At 42.0% G+C, this 21,680-nt stretch overlaps 1 protein-coding gene across 1 annotated transcript in view; it reads left to right on the top strand.

The window, feature by feature from the left end:
* Positions 1-21,680, top strand: part of kcnq1.2 (potassium voltage-gated channel, KQT-like subfamily, member 1.2) — a 157,406-nt gene that overhangs the window by 7,209 nt on the left and 128,517 nt on the right. Inside the window, exons 3-11 of the mRNA XM_076733173.1 lie at positions 5,596-5,686; positions 10,712-10,838; positions 10,988-11,066; positions 11,164-11,260; positions 12,667-12,807; positions 15,101-15,211; positions 15,508-15,603; positions 16,159-16,296; positions 18,700-18,865. Coding sequence (XP_076589288.1) covers positions 5,596-5,686; positions 10,712-10,838; positions 10,988-11,066; positions 11,164-11,260; positions 12,667-12,807; positions 15,101-15,211; positions 15,508-15,603; positions 16,159-16,296; positions 18,700-18,865 — 1,046 coding nt within the window. The remainder of the gene's footprint in view (positions 1-5,595; positions 5,687-10,711; positions 10,839-10,987; positions 11,067-11,163; positions 11,261-12,666; positions 12,808-15,100; positions 15,212-15,507; positions 15,604-16,158; positions 16,297-18,699; positions 18,866-21,680) is intronic.

Here is a 21,680-nt window from a genome sequence, read left to right as displayed (position 1 = left end):
CATTTGTAAACTTGATCCTCTTGACCCTCCCGCAGCAGATTATGCAACCCCAGCATCACTTCACGTTGTCTTGGCCTTCCCTTGTGCTGCTTTGATGCTGGTCTGGATATTTAACCTTATTGTATGTTTGGGCTTTTGTAACAGTATCTGAAATGCTTGTAAAGGTGTGTAAATATACAACTGAATTTAACAGAGAAGCTGATGGGATTAGCCTCTGGCTTTGCACGGTGCTGATGCTGAATCTGGCTTGTACTCGGTGACGTTACTGGTTATGAATGATGACACCCCTCCTAACCATTTCTCTTGTCATTCATCTTGCCCTCCAACCTGTAAGGAGATTTACATGTATTTTCCAAGTATTTGGGGGACAAGATGATAGCTAAGCCAGGATGGAATATCCATGTTTGTGACTGGTGGCTGATGTGGTGTAATCCACCCTAAGCTCCTCCATGGATGGGATGGGGAGGGGGGTCAGTAAAGAGGGTTGTGGAGGGCAGTTCTGTCACTGACCATGCTTGCTAACAATGATGGTCAGGGCAATTTGTGGGCTCACGGCTTGAAGTTTGTGCTTTTCTGTTTTGCATGCTCTTTTTTCATGTCATGTCTGCAAAGCAGCAGAATAGAGAGGCCCCAGTCACAGGTATGCAGACTGTATATGCAAGTTAATACTTGGATTTGACCCTGTGCCTGCAGGTGGATGCTGGGCTAGAGGTCGGCTAATATGTTATATGAGCAGCAGTGTTATCAGCTGTAAACTGAGGAGTATTACATTATAGGCGTAGAATTATCATCTTAAAAAAACATGGCAGACAGTGCCAGTAAATGGCTGTGGCTAAAGAAAGCGAGTGACGAGTAAACGTAAGCAGATGTAGGATCTCTGGAGCTGGAGTTCTAATGACTTCAGCTGTTGTAGAGGCAGCTTGTTTGTTGGTTTGCAGGGGTAAGCTGGTCCAGGTGGTAAAAACTACTGTTGGACTGTGGTGATATCATTTCTGTCTAGTTTTGTGGTCCCGGTAAGATTCGTTTTGGAGATGTATGCTAGTAAAATGCTCGGTATCATGAGTAACAGTGCGTCCTGAATGATATTTAGCGTGTAAATGCCATTATGAGACCTGGCTGAAGAGGAGGAAGAGTAGTTCGATACACAGTTCTGGTTAGTTTTTGCTTTGGATGGCAGTTTAGAGTGTGTGGTTGCAGGTCTGGAGGGCTGAGAGGTGATTCTGGGATGCTAGAATGGTCCAACTCCAAAGGAGAAGTTGCCAACTTGCCAACATCCTGACCTCATTCATACACTCTTCTATATAACAGAGAGGCTTAAGGATGATGTAGGCACATTACACAACCCACTGTTTTCACTCTCTGCATCATTAAAAGCTTTTGATACCAGTGGTGTTGATTTCAGCTGCAGTTTGTAGTGGATCTACATAAACTCTGCTGACTGGAAATGTGGCACCAGCCAACTGTAGCTCAGCCCGAGCAGATCAATGTGGATATGAGGCTCGCTGAGCGGACTCTCTACTCTTTGCATATTTATATTTAAACACAACCAAGCCAATGTTGGTCCAGAAGCTAAAAGTGTGATATTAGCATGCGAGTGCTACTGTTGGTTGGCTTCATTGTCACTTGACCCTTGTCAGTCTTTCTTCTGGGCTGCCTCAGAAGCCTCAGAGTGAGAACAGAATCCAGCAAAGCTGAAATGATTAGTCAATGAGTTGGTTATTTGATCGGCAGAAAATTACCATAGACAATTTTGGCAATCAGTTAACTGTAAGGCATTCATTAATTTTAAGCCTGTGGTCCTAATCTCCTTACATGAGATTAAAACGATTAAAACTCTGTTATAGCTGCAGACACTGTGGATATGGACCTGCTGGTCAAATAAAGTATTTTTTTTTTCTTTCTTTTTTGGCAGTTCTGCTGTATTTAGAGAGGAACAGCTGGATAACTAAAATGTAATGATCCTCAGTGATTAGCAATCAGGCTAATGTTGGAAAACTTCTGCTTCTGTTTTCAGTTCATAAGGTGTGTGTGTGTGTGTGTGTGTGTGTGTGTGTGTGTGTGTGTGTGTGTGTGTCTCAATAGTGTGGGACCAGTGTAGGAAGTGTGTGAACATTCACCCACACTTCTGAGCTCACAGTGTCCCTGCGGTCTGGAGCTCCTAAGCTTATATTGCCTTAGTTTCACAGTTGATTGAGGGGAGGGTTTGCTGTGGCTCGACACTGTACTCATTTTAGTGAAGCTGGACGGATCTGCAGTCAATAATACTCGCTAAAGCCCCAGCTGTTTTGTTTTAATCAGATCCCAGGGGTTTTGGCCCGGCTAAATAAGGTTGGCTAATGGTGGGGAGTGACCCAGTCCTGTCTGCAGCAAGCACCTCCCCGGGGTGTCAGTGCAGAAAGGTTTAGGATATGACATTAGGAAAGTGCTAAATCACTCCATCTAGCTACTGTCTGTACACACCCTGACTAAATGCACCGCTTTAAAACATTTCAGTTCAAGTTCAAGTTCAACTTTATTGTCACGTGTGAAATGCTTTTGCTCTCTGCCTTAAACACAAAGAAGGACACACACTGCAGATCTATACAGACTGTGTACACAGTGAGTTCGTACATGCTGTTCAACAAACTGAGTGCCTGTGGAAAGAAAGTGTTACTGAGACGGATGGTGTCTGATTTGATGCTCCCATAATGTGAAATGCATCAAGAGATACTTGAAACCATGACAGCATCAAGTACAAGCTATTTTACTTGCATGTTTAACCTCTAACCTCCTAATTTTATGAGAACAGTGCATGATGTTGCAGAGTGGTCTGTTATTAGTAAACGCTATAACTAAAATACTATTCACTCTACCTAAAAAACATGATCTTCACGTCCAATTTAATCAGTGATTTCTACGACCTACAATCTAATCTGCATTAATGGTTTCCTATAATATATTTAATCTACTGCCCTGTATTCTCTGTTTTCTCTAATATTCATGGGGAGAGTGGCAGGAAGCTTTGGACAGCTTTTATCAGCTTGTTTTATGTCCCAGAATGAATAAAATGCAGCATTGTACAACACAGATGTGATAGACCTGAGGAATGAGTGTGGACATCATCAGTCCACTGACAGCACTGTGTGTTAGAGGGTTAGAGCGTTCAAAAGAGCACAATGGGACATTTTAACAGCCATTTACACAGAACACAAATTATAAATGAAATTGGACTTTATGCGCTTGATATGATTCATTAAAAAAGTCTTTGAGCAGCCTGATCCTGATGATGAGCGTGTCTAGTGAATTCTCGTGCAGTATGTGGACTCCCATAGAGTCTTTTATCCTTTCAAAACACAACAAATGCCAACTCAGAGTCCTCATCGAGCCCAAAATAGATAGTTTTGCAAAGACTTGGATCTCTCTTTTTCTTTTTTTCAGGACTTTAAAAACATGCTTTTTTTTTTTTTTTAAGTCCAAGAGAGGGAAGAGGAGATGTGTGTGTGTGTGAGTGTGTTGAGCAGTAATCCTCAGAGACTAAAATCACTGTCCCATCTGGCCAATGTGTCATAGTCCGTGTATAAGGGGAATCCTCCTTTAGGAAACTTACCCTCCATCACCCCACTTTGTCTTGTGTCTCATTCGTCCACCTGAGAGGACAGAAATGAGCACCGTCTTTTCTGTAAAGCACACCCTCTTTCTGGAAATGAACTGGGTCATATGGGCGTCCAGCGTACAGGTGTGGCTCACATGGATGTCTGGTACAGTAACATGCTTCTCTGTAGGGAATACTCAGAAAATGAGGACAAACACGACTGAATGGTGACCTCAGTGCTTGCAGCTTTTGCAAATCTTTTGTGTGGGAGTGTATACATTTCCGCATTACTTTGTGTGTTCCATGAATAATAATGAACAACAGATACTTACATAACGCTTCCAGCATATGGCATGTAATCCTTCATGTACACAGCATCATAATGCACCCACCGCTGTGTGTTTTGAAAGTGAGCTCCAACATGATGGTGCTGCATGCAAACACTGAGTGTCATGTAAAAGCACTTTAAAGATGTGTTCCAAGGATTATTTCTGGTGTGGTGGAAATGCACACAATTGACTCATAATCCCGCAGAGTCAGGAAAGACCAAGCAAAGCCCCTCGTGAGCCTCTCTGAAAAATTTGGTTGAATAAATCAACAAGCAGATGGACAGCACAGCGGTTTAAGAATAAATATAGCTTTTGTCTAAGTTGGAAAATGTCTCATTAATGTTATAGACACCCGATCTCAGTCCACTCTCTGCCTTCACTATCACTTTAATCCCATCTTCCCCTCCATCGTCCTCTCCCTCCTCCCCTTTCTTCTTCCTGTACCTTCATATAGGTTTGCTCGTAGTGGATGTTCAGCCCACAAGACGTTATTTGTAGACTATGTATGTACACTGACAGATGGACCGTCTCGTTGGAATGTTTCCCTGTTGCGAGGAGATGTGGAAACATCCTGTCAGCTGTTAATACGAGCAGATTGATGACAAAAAGAAAAACAGAGACACGGAACCTTTAAGTCTTCGCAGGACAACTGGTTATTCAACAGCTTGTTTATTTTATTTTGTAGCAAATATTATAAATGAGGACTTCCTCCTGTGTAACAGCTCCCATCCTTCACACCTACAGTTCACATCTTGCCTCCTGGTTCCCTTTTTAGAGTCTCATTAACCAAAACAAATGTGACCTCTGCCATCCTCTCTGAGGAAACGGTCACTGAAGCTCTGCATCCTTTGGTTAATTTGTGTATGTCTCTGTTTCACTGGTGTGCTGTGCAACCACTTGCCAAATCACGTGATGCTGGTTTCAAAATGTATTGAGGGTAAACTGAAGGTAATTAGAAAGATAAATACAACCCTGATTACACAAAAAGTGTGCACCCTCTGTGCAAAGGTGAAGGCCAGCAAATTCAGTTTTTAGGTTTAGTTTGCTAAAGAGGCTCCTGTAGAAATATTTTGAATGTTGTTGTACCGTTAACAGAAGCTTTGAGCGGTTTATGCTGTTTGATAACAGGCTTTTTTGATGCTGATACTCTTTTAAAACCCTGATTCCAAAAAGTTTAAATAAAACAGAATTTGCTAATTCTTTTGAAAACAGTACAAAGACAATATATTTAACGTTTGACCTCGTCAGCTTCATTGATTTTTCTAAATATCTGCTAATTCTGAATTTGATGCAGCATTATGTGTCACAGAAGTTGGGACAGGAGCAACTAAAAGACTGGGAATGATGTGGAATGTGTAGAATTCCACAGGTAAACAGGTTCACAGGTGATAGTATCATGATTGGGTATGAAAGAGGCATCCTGGAAAGGATCTGTCGTTCACAAGCGAGGATGGAGCGAGGTTCACCACTTTGTGAACACATGATTGGATAAAGGAGATTAATACATGGACTCAGGAACACTTTGTAAAACTGTTGCCGGTAAACAGTTTGCTTGGAATCGGGGTTGTACTTGAGTGAAGGTCAGATTCCTAAAGCAGTGATCATATAAAGATGTTGTCTGCTTTGTTATTTCCTTATTTCGTGAGTGATATGTGGTGATGACTGACTGACAAAAACTGTTGTCTCTCCCTGCAGCTTCCTTATGGTCCTGGTGTGTCTAATCTTCAGCGTCCTGTCCACCATAGAACAATATGCAGACTTCGCCACTGGAACCCTCTTCTGGATGGTGAGTACTTTAATTGTGCAGGTATATCAAACAGAACTCCACAACTCCAAAAATAAGCTACACCCTGAAGCATCTTCATAATTCCCTCCAGTGGATTGTACATTTAAGATTGCATCTGTGTAAGGGGCTGCAGACATAAATAAATGATATCAGTTTCTGTTTTAAAGGCTTTTATCCAAAACACTTTATAATTTCCTTTCATTCACACTCACACACTCACACACCGATGGCAGTGAGCTATTAGGCAATGGCCAAATACTTCTGATTGAACCATGAGTGTGAACGGCCTTTAAAAACACATGCATGATGGCAGCCGTGACAAAATTGATCAATTAATTGGTTAGCCAGGTAGTTCATTGGCAGAAAATATACAATTTTAATAATTAGTTAAGTTAATTATCAGGCAAAAAAAGCTAAAAATCACTGTTTTCAGCTTCACAAATGTGAAGATGCGTGACCTATTTCTGTTTTATTTCAGTGTAAATTGTTTTATTTTCTTGGGTTTTGGGCTGTTTGAGGTGCAAAACAGCATTTTTAAGATGTCACATTGGGCATTTTTGTTACCTTCCCTGAGACGAACAATTATTAAACAGATTAAATGGACGATGACAATAATCACTGCAGGCCCCATCATGTCATACATACAAATGAGGTGTTATCACTACTATTTGGAGAAAAATGGATTTCATGAAGCTTCCTTAACAATTGAGACTTCACTTTCCATTCTTATTATTAAGATTAATACATATTTTCTCAGAGAGACAGATTGAGTGACAGATGGCTTGTCTAAGAGTGTCGAAGCTGCACTGCAGTACCCTCCTGTATCCACATGATGGAGACAGAAGATCTTGTCTGGGAGGGATTCTACCCGCCATCTTCTTCTTACACCTCAGCCCAAGGATATTACAAAGCTCAAAAAGAGTAATCACTTTCTGTTATTGCAAATACCACAAAACACCTGCCAGCTTGTATTGCATTCATCCAAAGCCCTTTACGGAAAGCAACATGCACATACTGCACATTACTGGCATGGGAATGATCCGAATGAGCCTGTGTTTTTTAACCTGTTGTGATGACACCAGTTATGCAGAATCATTTGGCTCCATGCAGACTGTGCTTGCTGATACTTGCTGGTAAATTGACTTTTTTGTGGCTTATTAGGCTATTAAGGCTCCTAAGTGATGCAATAAATCCAGGGCTTACAACAGGTAGAGGAAAATTATGGCTGCAGTTTGGAAACCCTACAAAGAGCTTGCATCATCCGTCTCTCGCTCGCACACTGTGAATATAAATACACACGCAGCTACTGCGAACTCGCACAGTTTACACAGACATTTACACAAAGGCTGCACATACACAGACATACACAGGCGCACACAATCACAAACTACACACATGTACCACCTCCTGAGTCCCGGGGGTAAACAGAGGACAGAGTGGACACTGTGTTCTGTAAACTTTTGGCCAGTGCCCTTTGAAGACCTACTATCGCGGTTATTCATTTATTTTTACCCAGGAAGAGCCAAATACTCTCTATCATTATCCCTAACTCTCTTTCTCTCCCTGTCGGTTTCTTTTTCGATCTCTCCCTCCTCCTTCCACCTTTTTTTTTTTTCCTGCTTTATTACTCAAGAGACCAGCAGGAATCAGCCTCATAAAGACAAAGAGAGAAATTACTGTTTGTCTTTAGTCTTGATACGTCGAACGCTGCTTATTTGTACACCTGGCCGTGTGTTTGTATGTGTGTGTGTGCATTTGTAATGCGTGGTTTTAGTTCAATATTAATTGTGAGATAAGATAATACCTTATCTTGTGTGTGTATGCATGCGTGCACTTGTGCCAGTGTATGTGTGTGTGTTTGAGGGGGTGGAGCCCTGTAAGCGGTGTCATGGTGGCATATAGTGGTGGTAGTAGCTATACTTAGAAAGTTCAGGGTTAGCTGACATCCGTGAATCACAGGCTGCTTGTTTTGGACGGCAGAGGGGACATTAGTCCTTGAGGATATTTGGCCTTCAGGGCAGCTGCCAAAGTAAAGCTGGCCAGGCTGAGCTGGAGGCACAGAAGCATGTACGCACACACACACACATTGCATGGACCTCTTCTTCACCTTCTGCCCAGGTCTTGGTCATCACATATTTTAAAATTTTAATGCATATTTCACAGCTGTTCCTCTGCCCTCAGTATGTGTGTAAATGCAGAGATATGCAGCTAAACACACCCCCAGCCTTTGAGGATTTTACTGAAACGGTGAAAACAGCATTGAACAAAAAATATATTGATGAAGAGTAAAAGTCCCTCAATCCCACAATGCTAGTAAGTGTCGGATATGTGAATTTGCTGCTCACTGTTGAGTGTCCTTTATATTGAGTGGTGAATGAGTGAAAAGGGAGGCGTTCTGGATACAGCCCTGTGCCGTGAGGGTTGGGGGTGAGATGGTTGGATATCCATGATATGTGTGTATTTATCAAATCATGAGGTTTTGGTGACCTCCTGACCTTGTGCGGAGTGGCACCAGTAAATTAAGTCCACTACAAGAAATACTGAAATCTAATGGGAAAACTGACGCGAGAGTGTAAAAGTTTTTATGGCAAATCTCGTTTTGAGTGACACCTGTGGGAGCAGTTACAGCGGTTATTGCTCCCACAAGCCATTCATGTGTTTACAGTCATTATACCAGTGAACCAAAATGAATGAAAATGACCTAACAGGAGCTAAACTGGTTGGTGGGATTCAATGCTTTTGTCATGTGATTTGGACAGAATCATACAGACTGGAGGAAATGAAATACATCAATGTTTTCTCATATCTTTAAATCTGTCATAAATAACTCACCTCCAGCATTAACAGCACGGCTGTTACTTTGCATTGTGTTCCATCCATGACTTGAAAAAGCTTTGTAAAGTTTTTGGGTGACTTTGTGTGTATGTGTGTGTGTTCCTTATGGGAACAAAACACAAGTCCCCATAATGTACATCATTCAATTTTAGGCTGAAGACTTGGGTTCAGGTATAAGGGTTGGTATGAGGCAAGTGTGGTTATGGTTATGGTACGGTCAGGGTTAGAGTTTGTGTGTGTGTGTGTGTGTGTGTGTGTGTGTGTGTGTGTGTGTGTGTGTGTGTGAATGCGTGCACCTTCCTTGTCGTGGGGCACACAGATGAAGCAATCTAATCACATTTTCATCTGATACTGTAATTCTCAAGCGGCTCCTCCAATGTGCTTCATCCTCATCTGGCCTGATGAGATTATCGCAGTGCAGGCTGTTTTCAGTAAACATGTAGTTGCCAGTTTCTGATACACACTCAAAAACACCCCAACATCTGGGTGACCCATTTTATGGATTTATTATGACTAATCCCTTCAAATTCCCCCAAATCATGCGTACCTTTGACTTTCAAATGTTACCCAGATGTTGGAATTACTAAACTGGGTGAATTTGGATTCTGTGGGCATTTTGTGTTAGTGTTGATGTTTTGGTCTGACTGTGTGAATGAGGTTTTGCGTCTATCAAAAGTTCCCATCTTTGTCAGTGATGTATTTAACTGTGTATAGTTCATAATACAAAGAATAAAAATTACTTGTGCTGATATAAGCTCATCTGCCACAATGAGTAGCCTCTTTGAGTCAGAACTGTCCATGGATTATACAGTGTTACACAGACAAAGCAACAGGAACTTTAAACAGTCTTTTACTTTCTTACACAAACAATAAGGCCATGGCTGACCGGTCAAGTTCAGCTGAAATGGATGTAATAGCTAGCGTGGTCCCAGACCTCTGAATGGCTTCCCAGATCTTTGATTTGTTCAGTGATTCAAATCTGAATGAATGAAGTGAAACCAAATTGTAATTCGGTCTAATTATCAGGCAACCATATAGAGACTTACTGAACCATTTCTGCCTGTCTCTGTCTTCACTTCTGCCTCTTTATCTGTCCCTCTCTTTGTCTATAACTCAGTGACAGAAAATGAGCAATTCATGGAGATGAATAAGGGGCATAGGAATCCCAGGCCAGACGACTCAAGTGCAAAATCTGAAGCTGTAAACATGGTTAATTAATGAAAATGAGCAAAGTGAAAGCACAGTACTGTTGCAAAAGTATCACTAAATGCACACGTCAGTGCTTTTTCTTGATGTGCTGATAGTGGAGCGACACTTTCGCCAGGCAAAATAGTGTCTGCTTTGACTGACAGGTCATTGTTTTGGGGGCTCCGTGGTGCCGTGTTATTGCAGCAGGGCTCATGGTATTAGGTTTCATACAAGGGGCGGTCAGGGAGCAGCCAGTTCAAGCAATCAACGAGATGGCCACCCACACGGCCTTAGGTTTGAACAGACAGTACGGTGGCTAAATATTATGCATGCACGGTGGCCAGGAAAACGATCTCCGTCAGACAGGCTTAATTAATTCACAGAGGCACACATGTATGCACATAATGGAAAAACAAATGCACAGTGGCACATATTGGAACATGACTTCAGCAACCTCAGCAGATATGCAGGTGCATATAATTATTACTCCAAATCAAACGCTCGTTTTTCATTTTTTCATAATATGTATGGTTGTCAGTTTTCAAGTTGTGCAGAAAGGTTAAGAATTATGACAAGACCTCAAGTTGATTAGTTAGCCTTCTTATCTGTTAGGCAGCAGCATGATGGCATTTCATCCTGTGGCTTCAATCACTTAGCCATTGACCCTGTCTCAATATGAGCTGTCATCAGCCGTGTTATCAACCTCCATCTTTCCACCTGGGTGGCTGGATGATCTGGGTACTTCTAGACCACCTCAGTGTCGCTCTCTTTCTGTCTCACACACCTGTCGTTACCCACTCATATCATGTCGTAAATCTTAATGATTGATTATAATGGCCGTAATGCTTTTAGATTAGTCTTAATGCATGCCACACTGCTATCAGTGGGTTTGATACCTTATCTCCTTCCACATCCTCTCGTCCTGCATGTGTTTCACAATCATTGTCTCCGTGGCGGTGGATTAATGTAACCCTTGCTCTGTGTTTGCATTGTGCCCCACAGGAGATTGTGCTGGTGCTGTTCTTTGGCACGGAGTACGTGGTCCGGCTGTGGTCTGCAGGCTGTCGAAGCAAATATGCAGGCATCAAAGGACGCCTCCGCTTTATCAGGAAGCCCATATCAATCATAGGTGCACCTGGCATTTTCCTTTGCTCCCATTTAATACAGCGGATGTCGTGATTGTTCTTGTAGATCAACATGCAATGTAGCACTTCATTTTAATACAAGGTTTCATTGAAACTGAGGCGATTGTGACCTTCTTCTCTCTCTTTCTCCCAGATTTGATAGTGGTTATCGCCTCAATCATTGTACTCGGTGTAGGGTCCAATGGCCAAGTGTTTGCCACGTCTGCCATCAGGTAGAGAGAGTCTTTTGTTCTGCGTTGTATTATTTACTAATAGCTGAACAGGGCTGAGAAGATAATGAGACCGACGAGGGGGTGTTGTGTGTTGCAGGGGCATCCGTTTCCTCCAGATCCTGCGAATGCTCCATGTGGATCGACAGGGAGGGACGTGGAGGCTGCTGGGATCTGTAGTCTTTATTCATCGACAGGTGGGTTGAAAGTGTTCAGGTAAAAGCTGTTTAGTCAGCATTGTGATATGAAAAGGTTTAATCACGTATTAGATTAGGCAGGTAAAAAAGGCCCCTGTGTCCGCCTTATTTATTACTTATTACAACAAATCCAATGTACACAATCAGAAATATATATGTACATGCAGACAGAAGCCACAGCAGACCTGGCTTTATAAGGAGAGATCACCAGGGTTGCCTTGACTTTTGTTTCGTTGTATCCTGGTACACTCGTTTTAGCATTTTCTCAGGCTGATACACAATGAAGTCAGAGGATGTAATGTTCTTTTCTTAATCCCCAAAGAAGAGCGTGTTCTTTGGCTATAGTCAAACCTGACATTCACGTCTCTTTGATGCATAAGAACAGGACCGATCAGTGAGGACTGTGTGCAAAGGTCAAGAAAACAAACGTAAGATGAATCCAAGACAAGCCTAATTCGATTTGTTGCCATCTTGCTGCTGTCAGATGACCGCTTTATCAAATGACATGCTCTGTTTAGTGGAATATATTGCCTTTAACATCTTGCCTTCAGTGTCAGTAAGTTGGTGGAAAGGATCAGGCTAAGCGCATTAGGATGTGTGCTTGGAATAGCTTTTGGTCTGAATGCTTCATTTAGCAATATTTACATTTCCATGTAAATGAAGGTACTGACACACTTAGTCAAAAGCATTTTCAGAAACAGGACACATTGTATCTAAATCATTTACTATGTTTGCAGTATTTGTTGCATTTTACCTGTATATACAGTAAAACAAGACAGATACAAGACAATGGTTACACATCATAACCCTGGTTTTATGAATGCAGACGAAGCTCTCTAACAAAGCTCTGTAGGTTTGGACACTGCACTTATTGACCTTTGCCAGTTAATCAGCCTATTCAATATTATTATATTCAACTCTCTAAACAATTTGTCATCAATTACAGCATGTCTTAAGAGACAGAAAGGTGACTTGTTGGAGGTTTCCACCTCAATTCATTGAACTATGGTCCTATTTCATGTCGACCTCTAACGTGTCTCTATAGGGTGGCCCAAATTTTTTCCCTTTGAGGACCAAAACTGAAAGTTAATTTAAAATTTAAAAGCAAACACCTATTGTAATGTCACCAACCTGGCCCCAATGCATAATTCAGTGATAAAGCCATATTTTTACAGCCCCAATTTAGTTTTGGCAGTCAGTCTATATACAGGCACAGTCAGCACTGAAAGATATGAGGGATCACTGGTGGGTCTGCTGCAACATGAGTGGCAGAATCTTTGGACAAAGCCATCAAGGAAAATAATGAATTTTTAATATAGTGATACAGATGTTCAGGTATATTTTTCCTAATCTTTCGTTCAACATTTTCATGGTATTGTCTTTGGTCGACTTTACATGTTTTTCAGGAGCTGATCACCACCCTGTACATCGGCTTCCTGGGCCTGATCTTTTCCTCCTACTTTGTCTACTTGGCGGAGAAGGATGCTGTGGATGAGGAGGGCAAGACGGGCTTCTCCAGCTACGCTGATGCCCTGTGGTGGGGTGTGGTAAGCAGCTGAACTAGACAATAGAAACTGATTGTGCAGAAGAAGCAAGTCCTTCACTTATTTTGTTTTTTGCAATGCATACATTACTTGCCTCCTTGAACGCGACTTGAATTTCCCAACATAGCTTACATACCTGAAAGGCCACATCACATGTACATGAAAAAGGATTCTTCTCTCTAAGGAGCTGTTACAAATAATCTGCACAATGCACCCACAAGTGGAGTCTTAACCAGATATGGAGATTGCTGGCCACCCTGGTTAGACCAATTATTGACCTCCTTGTGTTTTTACTCTCCTCATTGGTTCTTCGTATTGCATGCATGTGTTGCTGCAACACTTAACGCAGTGGCAGGTGTGTTGATGTTTTCCGTGCGTAAAGCTGGTTTTGCTTATTTCCCTCTGTACGGAGGCTCGGGTTTCCAGAGCAGTTAATTAAACATTTGAATTGAAAGCGCAGAGTAATGAGAAACCTATGGCAGCCTTGTGCAGGGGATCAGTGTGCCACAAAGAGACGGTAATAAACCATTCACCTCTGGGCTCTTTGGCTCAAAGAACTTTTAGAGCACCAATATAAAGTGTCAGTTCCCTTAATTAAAACTTTAATTGTGGGATTACTACCTTTATGTAACGAGGGTTAGAGGGGTCACATTGCTCCTCACTGCTCTTTGGAAAGTTGAAGAAAAGCTGTTATTTGTGTTGCTCTGTTCACAATGTTGAGAAGAGAGTCGCGGCTGGGGATTTGCACCTTTTTTGTTTTTCTGAGACTGTAAACTTGAGGGTCACGATATGCTATTACAATAGGTTCAGTCAGGTTTGTGAATGTTAGTGTGTTTGTGCGTGTGTGTGCTTATTGAAATGAGATTGTGCTGATTGGAGAATGCTAAGCTCTCCCAGCGTGTATGCCTTTTCTTGGCATGATTTCCACATTCGGATGTGCAGGTGCGGGACACAGCTGGAGGACAAGCCAATGCCATGATTCATATCCCCTTCTCTCTCTCTCTTTCTCCCCGTCTCTCCCCTACCTTTCCTGCTTCTCTCCTTCTTCTGCCAATTGCTGATGGTTTGGTAATGGCTGTTTGATTTTAACAACCTTCACTAACTTCAACTAGGACCCAGTGCTGTACTTGCCATTTTGTAGTTGTGGTGCTTTTGTGCAATTTAAGTGGGAGTAATCACACATACAGTACATATGCGTGCAGATTAGTATGCATATAAACAGACATGCATGTACACACACACACTTACACATGGTCAAAGTCCAGGCTTGTGACCTTTGTGTAGACATGAGGAGGTTTTTGCCACACACACCCTACAATCTGAATGAGAGGAGTGTTTTTCAGGAGACCATTTCCCTCTGATGGTCAGGAGGACATTGTTTAGTCATCGGATTTGTGGATGAGGGATTAAATCCCCCACCACTCCACCCAACCCCAACATACACCCGCCCGCCCTTCCCGCCCCTGCTCCTTCTTTTTTACTCCCAAAGCCCTTTTAAGTATCTCACCTTACATCAGCCGCTTTGTGTTAGCGCTCGGTGGCGGCTCACGCGGCGATGCCCCATAGACACCCACAGTAAGCCAAGTGTGTTCTGAATGTGTCAGAATTGGCTCGGCTTTCAGAGTGGGTGTACATGCAAATGCAAGAGGTATTTGTCCCCCACCCCCACCCCCACCCCGGCAAATTCCTACACTCACTGAGGATTAGTGGTCGGGAATCTTACTCCCTTTGAGGAGCAAGAACCTCAAAATGCTCCGGCCATCGCTGACAGTTGAGGAGCAAGACCAGAACCGCTGATGAACTTTTCTTTATTGTCTCACTCCTGTTATAGACTGCTGTGGTAAAGCTTAGAGAGCACTGCACTGACTGACATTTTCATTACATCTTCAGCCCTGTGAAAATGAGAGGGAATTTTGATATCTGTCTGAATAGGTTAGCTTAATGTAAGACTGTAATGCTTAACAAGTCAGGCGAAATTACTTCCACAGTGACGTTCGCTTGGGTAATAAAAGAGTTTCTGGTTACTTGACTGACTTTGTCAATTATTGTTTTGATAGTGAATCTCATGAGCAAACTTTTTTGAGATATATAAAGAACAGATGCCCTCTAGTTTGCTGCTTAAACCTTCACTTTGTGTAGCTTTAATTTGGTTAAAATCACATTACGGCCAAATGTTCTGACTATTTTTGCACCAAGGGGCCGTGTATGCTGCAGGACTTTTCTTTCAGAGAACTGTCACACATATATTTGCCATCTTCTCATAATAAGAGGAACTTCATCCACTGTCTGTCTTCAGGTGACTGTCACCACAATCGGCTACGGAGACAAAATCCCTCAAACGTGGATAGGCAAGGCCATCGCCTCCTGCTTCAGTGTCTTTGCCATCTCCTTCTTCGCCCTGCCTGCTGTAAATATAATTTTAATCTGAATCATATGAACTTTATGAGCTGTAAAGATTTCTTAACCTCATTTTGCTTCATTTAGTTCCAACCTTATTACAACATGTTTGGCTCCTGTTTTTCATTTTTAGCTTAGACGTCGCTCTCTGATGAAGCACAATGAGACTATGTGTTTGTCTCCATCCTTTGATTTTTTTTTGTTTGATTCTGGATCTACATTTATAACCTCTACACTGACTGCTCCAGCTTTAACACAGATGCAGATAGTCTAACCTAATTGTCCAACCTAATTCTTGCTGATTAGGGCATCCTGGGCTCCGGGTTTGCCCTGAAAGTCCAGCAGAAGCAGAGACAGAAGCACTTCAACAGACAGATCCCAGCTGCAGCCTGCCTCATCCAGGTACATTTTAGTGTCGAGTGGACCCATCTTGGCTTTAAAATATGTGGTGTAGTAAGCCAGAAGGTGTACATTAAAAACCAGGTCAGACACAGTCCATCAATAATTGAACAGTAGACACATGACCTCCATACCTCAGTTTGTACTGGACCGTGAACATGGTTGCAAAATCTCCTCAGTCTGATCCTGATTTTTTCAAAAGGTGCAAACTTGCACTTCTACATCTTGCCAATGTAAGCTTCAGGAAACACTGGAACCTGAACAGAGAAAATGAGTAACAGTATTTGTTGTCTGCAAATTCCTCCTGAGCCATGGAAAAGGTGAGCTGCATCCCACTTGCCAAGAGTGAAATGGTAGACGAGCAGGCGGCTATGTTGTGCCAAAAGCTAACCATTACACGGACTACAATTACCCTGAACACACTGAGACACAACCACAGTTCAGACACCTGTGACACAGAAACACCTAAATGTCTGTGAATGTAGAGGAAAATGGGCAAATTGTGACAGGTTATGTGGCTCAGTGCATTAACTTGCACTAATTCTGTGTCCTCCTCAGACGCTCTGGAGGTGCTATGCAGCAGAGAAACCAGGCGGCTGTGCTGCGACTTGGAAAATGTATGTTCTAACTCCGCAGGCTGTCACCGTGGTGGAATCTGACAACTTCAGCCCTAACATCAGGAAACTGAACATATCGGTAATTATCACGTTCAACGTAAATTCAGAGCCAAGGCTTATGTTTTGTGCATTCTTCAATTGCAATTGATGACCTTGGTTTCCTTATGAGGCCGTTCTGTACCTCTAAAATAGGAAGTATGTCTTTGATGTTTTGGGTTTTGATCCAATCTCTTTGTCTCTCTTTTAGTCTTCCACTGTTTATTGTGTCTCTTTACTTTGATCTATCCAATAAAGGTGAAACCCCATCCAGGAAACAGCATCCAGCCTTTAAACACTTTGCTCCTATGACCGTTTATGCTCATTTTCCTCTTGTAGATAACTCATTTTGAAATGACAATACTCACATGTGGTATTTTTCATATATGAGACGGAAGATTTCTTTTCCAGTCGACATTTGAAAGACTCTTTTGAACTTGAGGTGCAGAGCATCAAGAAGTCGACAAAGGAGCGTTGTCAGAAAACGCTGTCAGACTGTGACACCGCAGGGTGGATTAGCATAAGTCTGGCCCACGCTGTATTGTCTCCTTGTGCAGTTCACCTTTCACAACAATATTAGCTATGTTGTGCCAAGGCCATACAGCATAAAAGGGCAAGTTAAGTTCCCACAAACATACACACACACGTGGAAGGACACACAAATACACTCACACACGGCAGCCCCACCCCCCCCTCCCTCCCCCAAGGCCTGACTCCACCAGGATGACTCGAGGCCTTTGTCTCCGCCGGACAAAGAGTCAGTCAGTTGAGATGATGTCACTGCCGCCTTTCTCATGGGAGTAAACCTTTGTCTAGTAGAACAACAACAAAAAAATCTTTGTGTAGCATTGAACCCACATGTATTGGGGAGAATGAAGGCTGCTTCCGCTCTTTTCTGTTTCAGCATGTGACTTTCTCCTCTGACTTCCCTCTGTCTCCCCTTTCCTCCCCCTGTCGTTCGTAATTCCTCTCCTGTTTCTTGTCTGTTTAACGGACTTCATTTCACTCTCTCTTCAACGCTTTTCCTGCAAGTTTTCCTCTGCCCGTCTGTGCCCTCGTCATTGTCGTTCACAACGGTTTTTCTCCCTCTCCTCTTTATATCTAACTCCATCATTCTCTGTGTCTTTATCTTTCTCACTCTTAAACTCAGTGTCTGTTACAGTCTTTCTCTCTTTTTCCTCTTTCAGTCTTATGACACCCATCACCGCCTCCCTCTCTCACTCTCTCTGCTAATGAGTCATTCAAACCTCGGGTAGTTGGATTGAACTGCTGGCCAGTTGTCAATGCCAAAGTCTGATCCACTGAGTCCAAATAATTGAGTTTCTATAAAGGCCACGTCCATGACGTCGGTGTGGGTCAGTGGGTCTAAGGATCGGACTGGAGGCACCATTCAGGTCCTCAGAAACCCACTGACTCATAGAGCACATAGCTGTGATCTCACTCAAAGAAACTGAGATTAAACATGTACATCTGACGTCACCAGCGTGCGAGCATAGAAATCTGGTGAGATTATGATGTATAAGAGAACTACACATGTTCCAACAGAAAATCCTGTGTTTCGGCATTGCAGTGTTTTTTGGCACAGCATGGCTTTTTAACAGCTGGCTGAAATGGCTCGATAAGTTCACTTATTCTTCAGAAAATATGTTTCCTGGACAATGTTGAACCACTGAAATGTATTCAAGTTTATTACTAATGTTCAGTTATAATGTTGCAATCTTAAATTTGCACAAAACATGTACATTTTAAATAGAGTATAAATGATTTACAGTGAGACAGCATTGGAAGTGAGCCGACTGTGGAGCAGCCCAAAAAGATAAATAACCAGCACTTTTTGGCCAAGATGTGCACAACCACAACATGCATCAGCAAGCAAAGTGACGAGGGCTGCTTCAGGTTACAAAGATGGCTGCTTTGTCTCCGCTCTATTTTAGTTGATTTTGCTGGTTGATCGTGCATCTGCAATACTGAAACTTCCGTTTGAGTTTTTTTGTTTGTGAGATGAAGAGCCTGTCAGATAAAACACAAAACACAGAAGCAAATATTACAGACAACACTTAATTCAAACAGGGATGAATCGTTCTCTGAAATTATTCTGGAATAAATTCTCCTTGCATGAATGAGGCCTTATGGACAAAGTCACTGACGACCTACCAGCGTCCTTATTGTGGTAGAGGGGTTTGCATGCTCCGGTGACTCATGGAGCTTTTTTGTTGGTCTCCTATGATAATTTCGCCTCTGAGGGACCAAAAAAGAGCCTTTCTAAGACTTTATGGATTTGGAAAGGGGGACCCCACCTATATCCAGAACTGTAGCAGAAGCTTGCTGGCGAACATTTGGTTTGCAGAGTTGGTTCAACTCTGCCGATCAGATCTTGTAATCGAGTCTATCATAACTGTAGTGAACACTTCTTTTTTATTAACTGGGTTGATGTTTCCTCTGGCAGAAAAGGGGGCCCAAGAGGAGGGTGAAGCCCAGAGGTAATGGCTCTATGGGTGTGGCCTCAGAGAGGGCCGTATCGATCCCCCAGATCACCTACGACCACATTGATGACTCTGTGGAGAAGAAGGACGTCTCGTTCTTCCAGGAAGAGCCAACAGGGGCTGTTGAAGGTAATCCACTGGAAAGAGTGCCGCTTGTACGTTCCTGTAATGCACGATGTCAAAACAGTTATCAAACATATATCAGGGGTTATTGCTGCTTGCTAATTTTAGTGCATGTTTTTCAAAGAAACCTTAGCTAACCTCTGCAAATTGCCTTTCTTCCAACAAGGCCGTCCCAGACAAGTCAAGTAGCCAAGATTACACATGAAAGCGCTGAGGCCTGTTTTATTACTGCTTGATTAAACTGACTTCATTTTGGAGCTCCTAATAACAGATTTTTTTAATACAAAGCTTGACACCTCAGAACGCCGTGTTCTTTGAAGAAGGTGTTTTTGAATGGCGCTGAATATCGTTGTGAAGTTATCTTTGCCGTTTTAATACCGTTCAAGGCCAGCTGGCAGTGCAAGTCTGTGTCATGTGGAGGACATTTGACGAAGTGAATTACTGCAGTAATGAAACCAACTTTTTTCTGTTCCTGTTAATACAATTTTGTTTGATGAAATAATGTGCGTTGAGGGCCCTGAAATGATGTCATGCTGCCTTAAAGGCCTTGGAAGTCCATTATTTCAGTAAAAGTTTGATGTGTTTTTGCATTCAGTGCATTTAATTGGCCAAAAAAAAAAAAAAAAAAAAAAAAAATCCATGATGATTTTTATGGCTCTTACTTTCTAAATATTAGCTGTCAGCTTGTACTTTTGTGTTGGCAAGGGTTTGTTATCCTTATTTGAATGGCTGTGAAAATAAATCCTGCAGATAAAGAGATAAAGATAGATTACAATAAAAATTATGTTGCCAGCTTAACAAATCTTGCATATTTTACACATATAGGTTAAGAGTCAAAACTAGAAACTAGAAAACAAACATTTTACTGATTCTTATAGATCTGATGTCAATGATTGACTAAAGACCGTGCTCACTGCCTTAGGATTATGCTAATGATCGCTTCTGATATGTCCTGTAGCATTTAAAAAACACCACATGGACATTTTAACAAGGTTAAAAACCTGATTTACATGGGAGGGGTCCCACACCTTTACTGATATATGACCAAATACCTGTAAATCCAATGACTTTCCCATCAGCTATGTTTAGTGCTAATTAGTAAAAATCTATCATGCTAACATGCTAACTAACATGGTAAAAATTGTACCTAGCACGTAGCTCAAAGCAATGCTCTCACAGAGCTGTTAGCATGGTTGCAGATGCTTGCTCATATTCAAAATTCTGTCATTGTCATATTATCATCCTTGTTCCATCAGGAAGTAAAAAGTAATTATAGAACAGGCGACCATAATGTGGCTTTTAAAGCTAACCTCTTGTAGTTTGGTTCTCTTAGTTCGTACAAACAGTGGAGACCATTACACATTATGGGAGGAGTTGTTATGTGCCGCTTTCTCATTTTCACACAGTAAACAGAGGCCCTATCCTGAGCCCCTTAGACCCAAGATGGCTGCCAGGTGTCTTCAGTAGGCCAGATGGAAGCTATTACAGCCTCAGTGGTGATTAGAGGTCATGGTTACAAGCTCTTTACTGCTTCACTTGTCCCTTTTGCTGGCCACAGACACTCACACAGGGCTTAAGTGGAAAAACTTTAAAATACGGGCTTATCAAGGTTACAAGTGGGAATTTCTTGTAATACCACTCGCAGTTTACCAATATTGCTGCACTCAGGCCAAAGCCGGCTTAGCAACAAAAAGCAAAATGATGGTGTTGATTTCAGATATTTTAGTGGTTCCTAATTGTTGTCACCACTCGTACATAATAATATGAACTGTGTTTTTTTTCTTTTTTTTTAAATGCATGTCTATACACACAGTATATGATTGATGGCTGGTTGGTCAAGGGGCGGCGGTGGTTTACTTCCTGTGTTAAAAGACATCCCGGCTAAATGAATTGACCCAGACTCCAGGTTAATAAATGCACTTTATGAGTTTTTCCTGTCAAAGCGTAGAATCATAAAAGGGGCTGGAGTGGCATAAACTTGACATAAAGGGAGACCATCACTAGAGGAACAACCACTTATGAGGGGAAAAGTTGTTTAGTTTCCTGCTTAATTGGGTGGATCTTAGATAATGAAGGGGAACACATGTCTTCAGTGCATGTGGAAAAAGCAATCAAATCAAAGTCAGAACACTTAGATTGCACATTTTATCCAGTATTACTTCTCTTTATTACACATGTACAAGCTACGTCAACATGCATGTATTGTGTGTTGTAATAATTTTAATGTTTTGCTTATATGTTCAGTAAATAAACATTCATAGATGCTGAAACCATGATGGGGAAAAAGGAAATGGCCAAGCTGTAGATGGCATAAAACCATGTAAAGAAGCCTGCAGCCTGCTGTCACTAATGATAATGTGTAGAGTTGAAACAGCGTGGGACTGTATGATCTCTGCTTCAGAGCCAGCCATAAAGTAGACATCTGCAATGTTAACTGTCTGCACCGGGGCTGCTGCAGCTATTTCATTTATTGTTTCAACTCTACAGTTTCAACATGGTGCCGGGCTGCTGGATTCATTAAAAATGAGCAAAGAGATGCAACTGTTTTTTTAATAGTTCTATGAAATACGTGCCAAATTAATTTAGATTTTTCTGTCGAGGTTTGCGAGTCAGCCAATTTAAGTTGCATGGTAATGCAGTTGGGTGTTTTCATGACTTGCCAATTAAGTACATGGTTACATTGAAAGAAAATATGGACGAATAGACAATCTCATCTGTGCTTCAGGCTTTTCCCCATACTGTCATGGGCACTTTTTCCTATTGTCACCAGCATTTCAGCCTCTTTTGAGCAGTGGAAACAAGTTGTAGACATAGTGTTGAC

The sequence above is a fragment of the Chaetodon auriga genome, chromosome 6 (assembly GCF_051107435.1).
Source record: "Chaetodon auriga isolate fChaAug3 chromosome 6, fChaAug3.hap1, whole genome shotgun sequence".
NCBI classification, from domain to species: Eukaryota; Metazoa; Chordata; class Actinopteri; order Chaetodontiformes; family Chaetodontidae; genus Chaetodon; species Chaetodon auriga.
The sequence above is the reverse complement of the archived record's forward strand: the minus strand, read 5'-3'. Positions and strand labels throughout refer to the sequence as shown.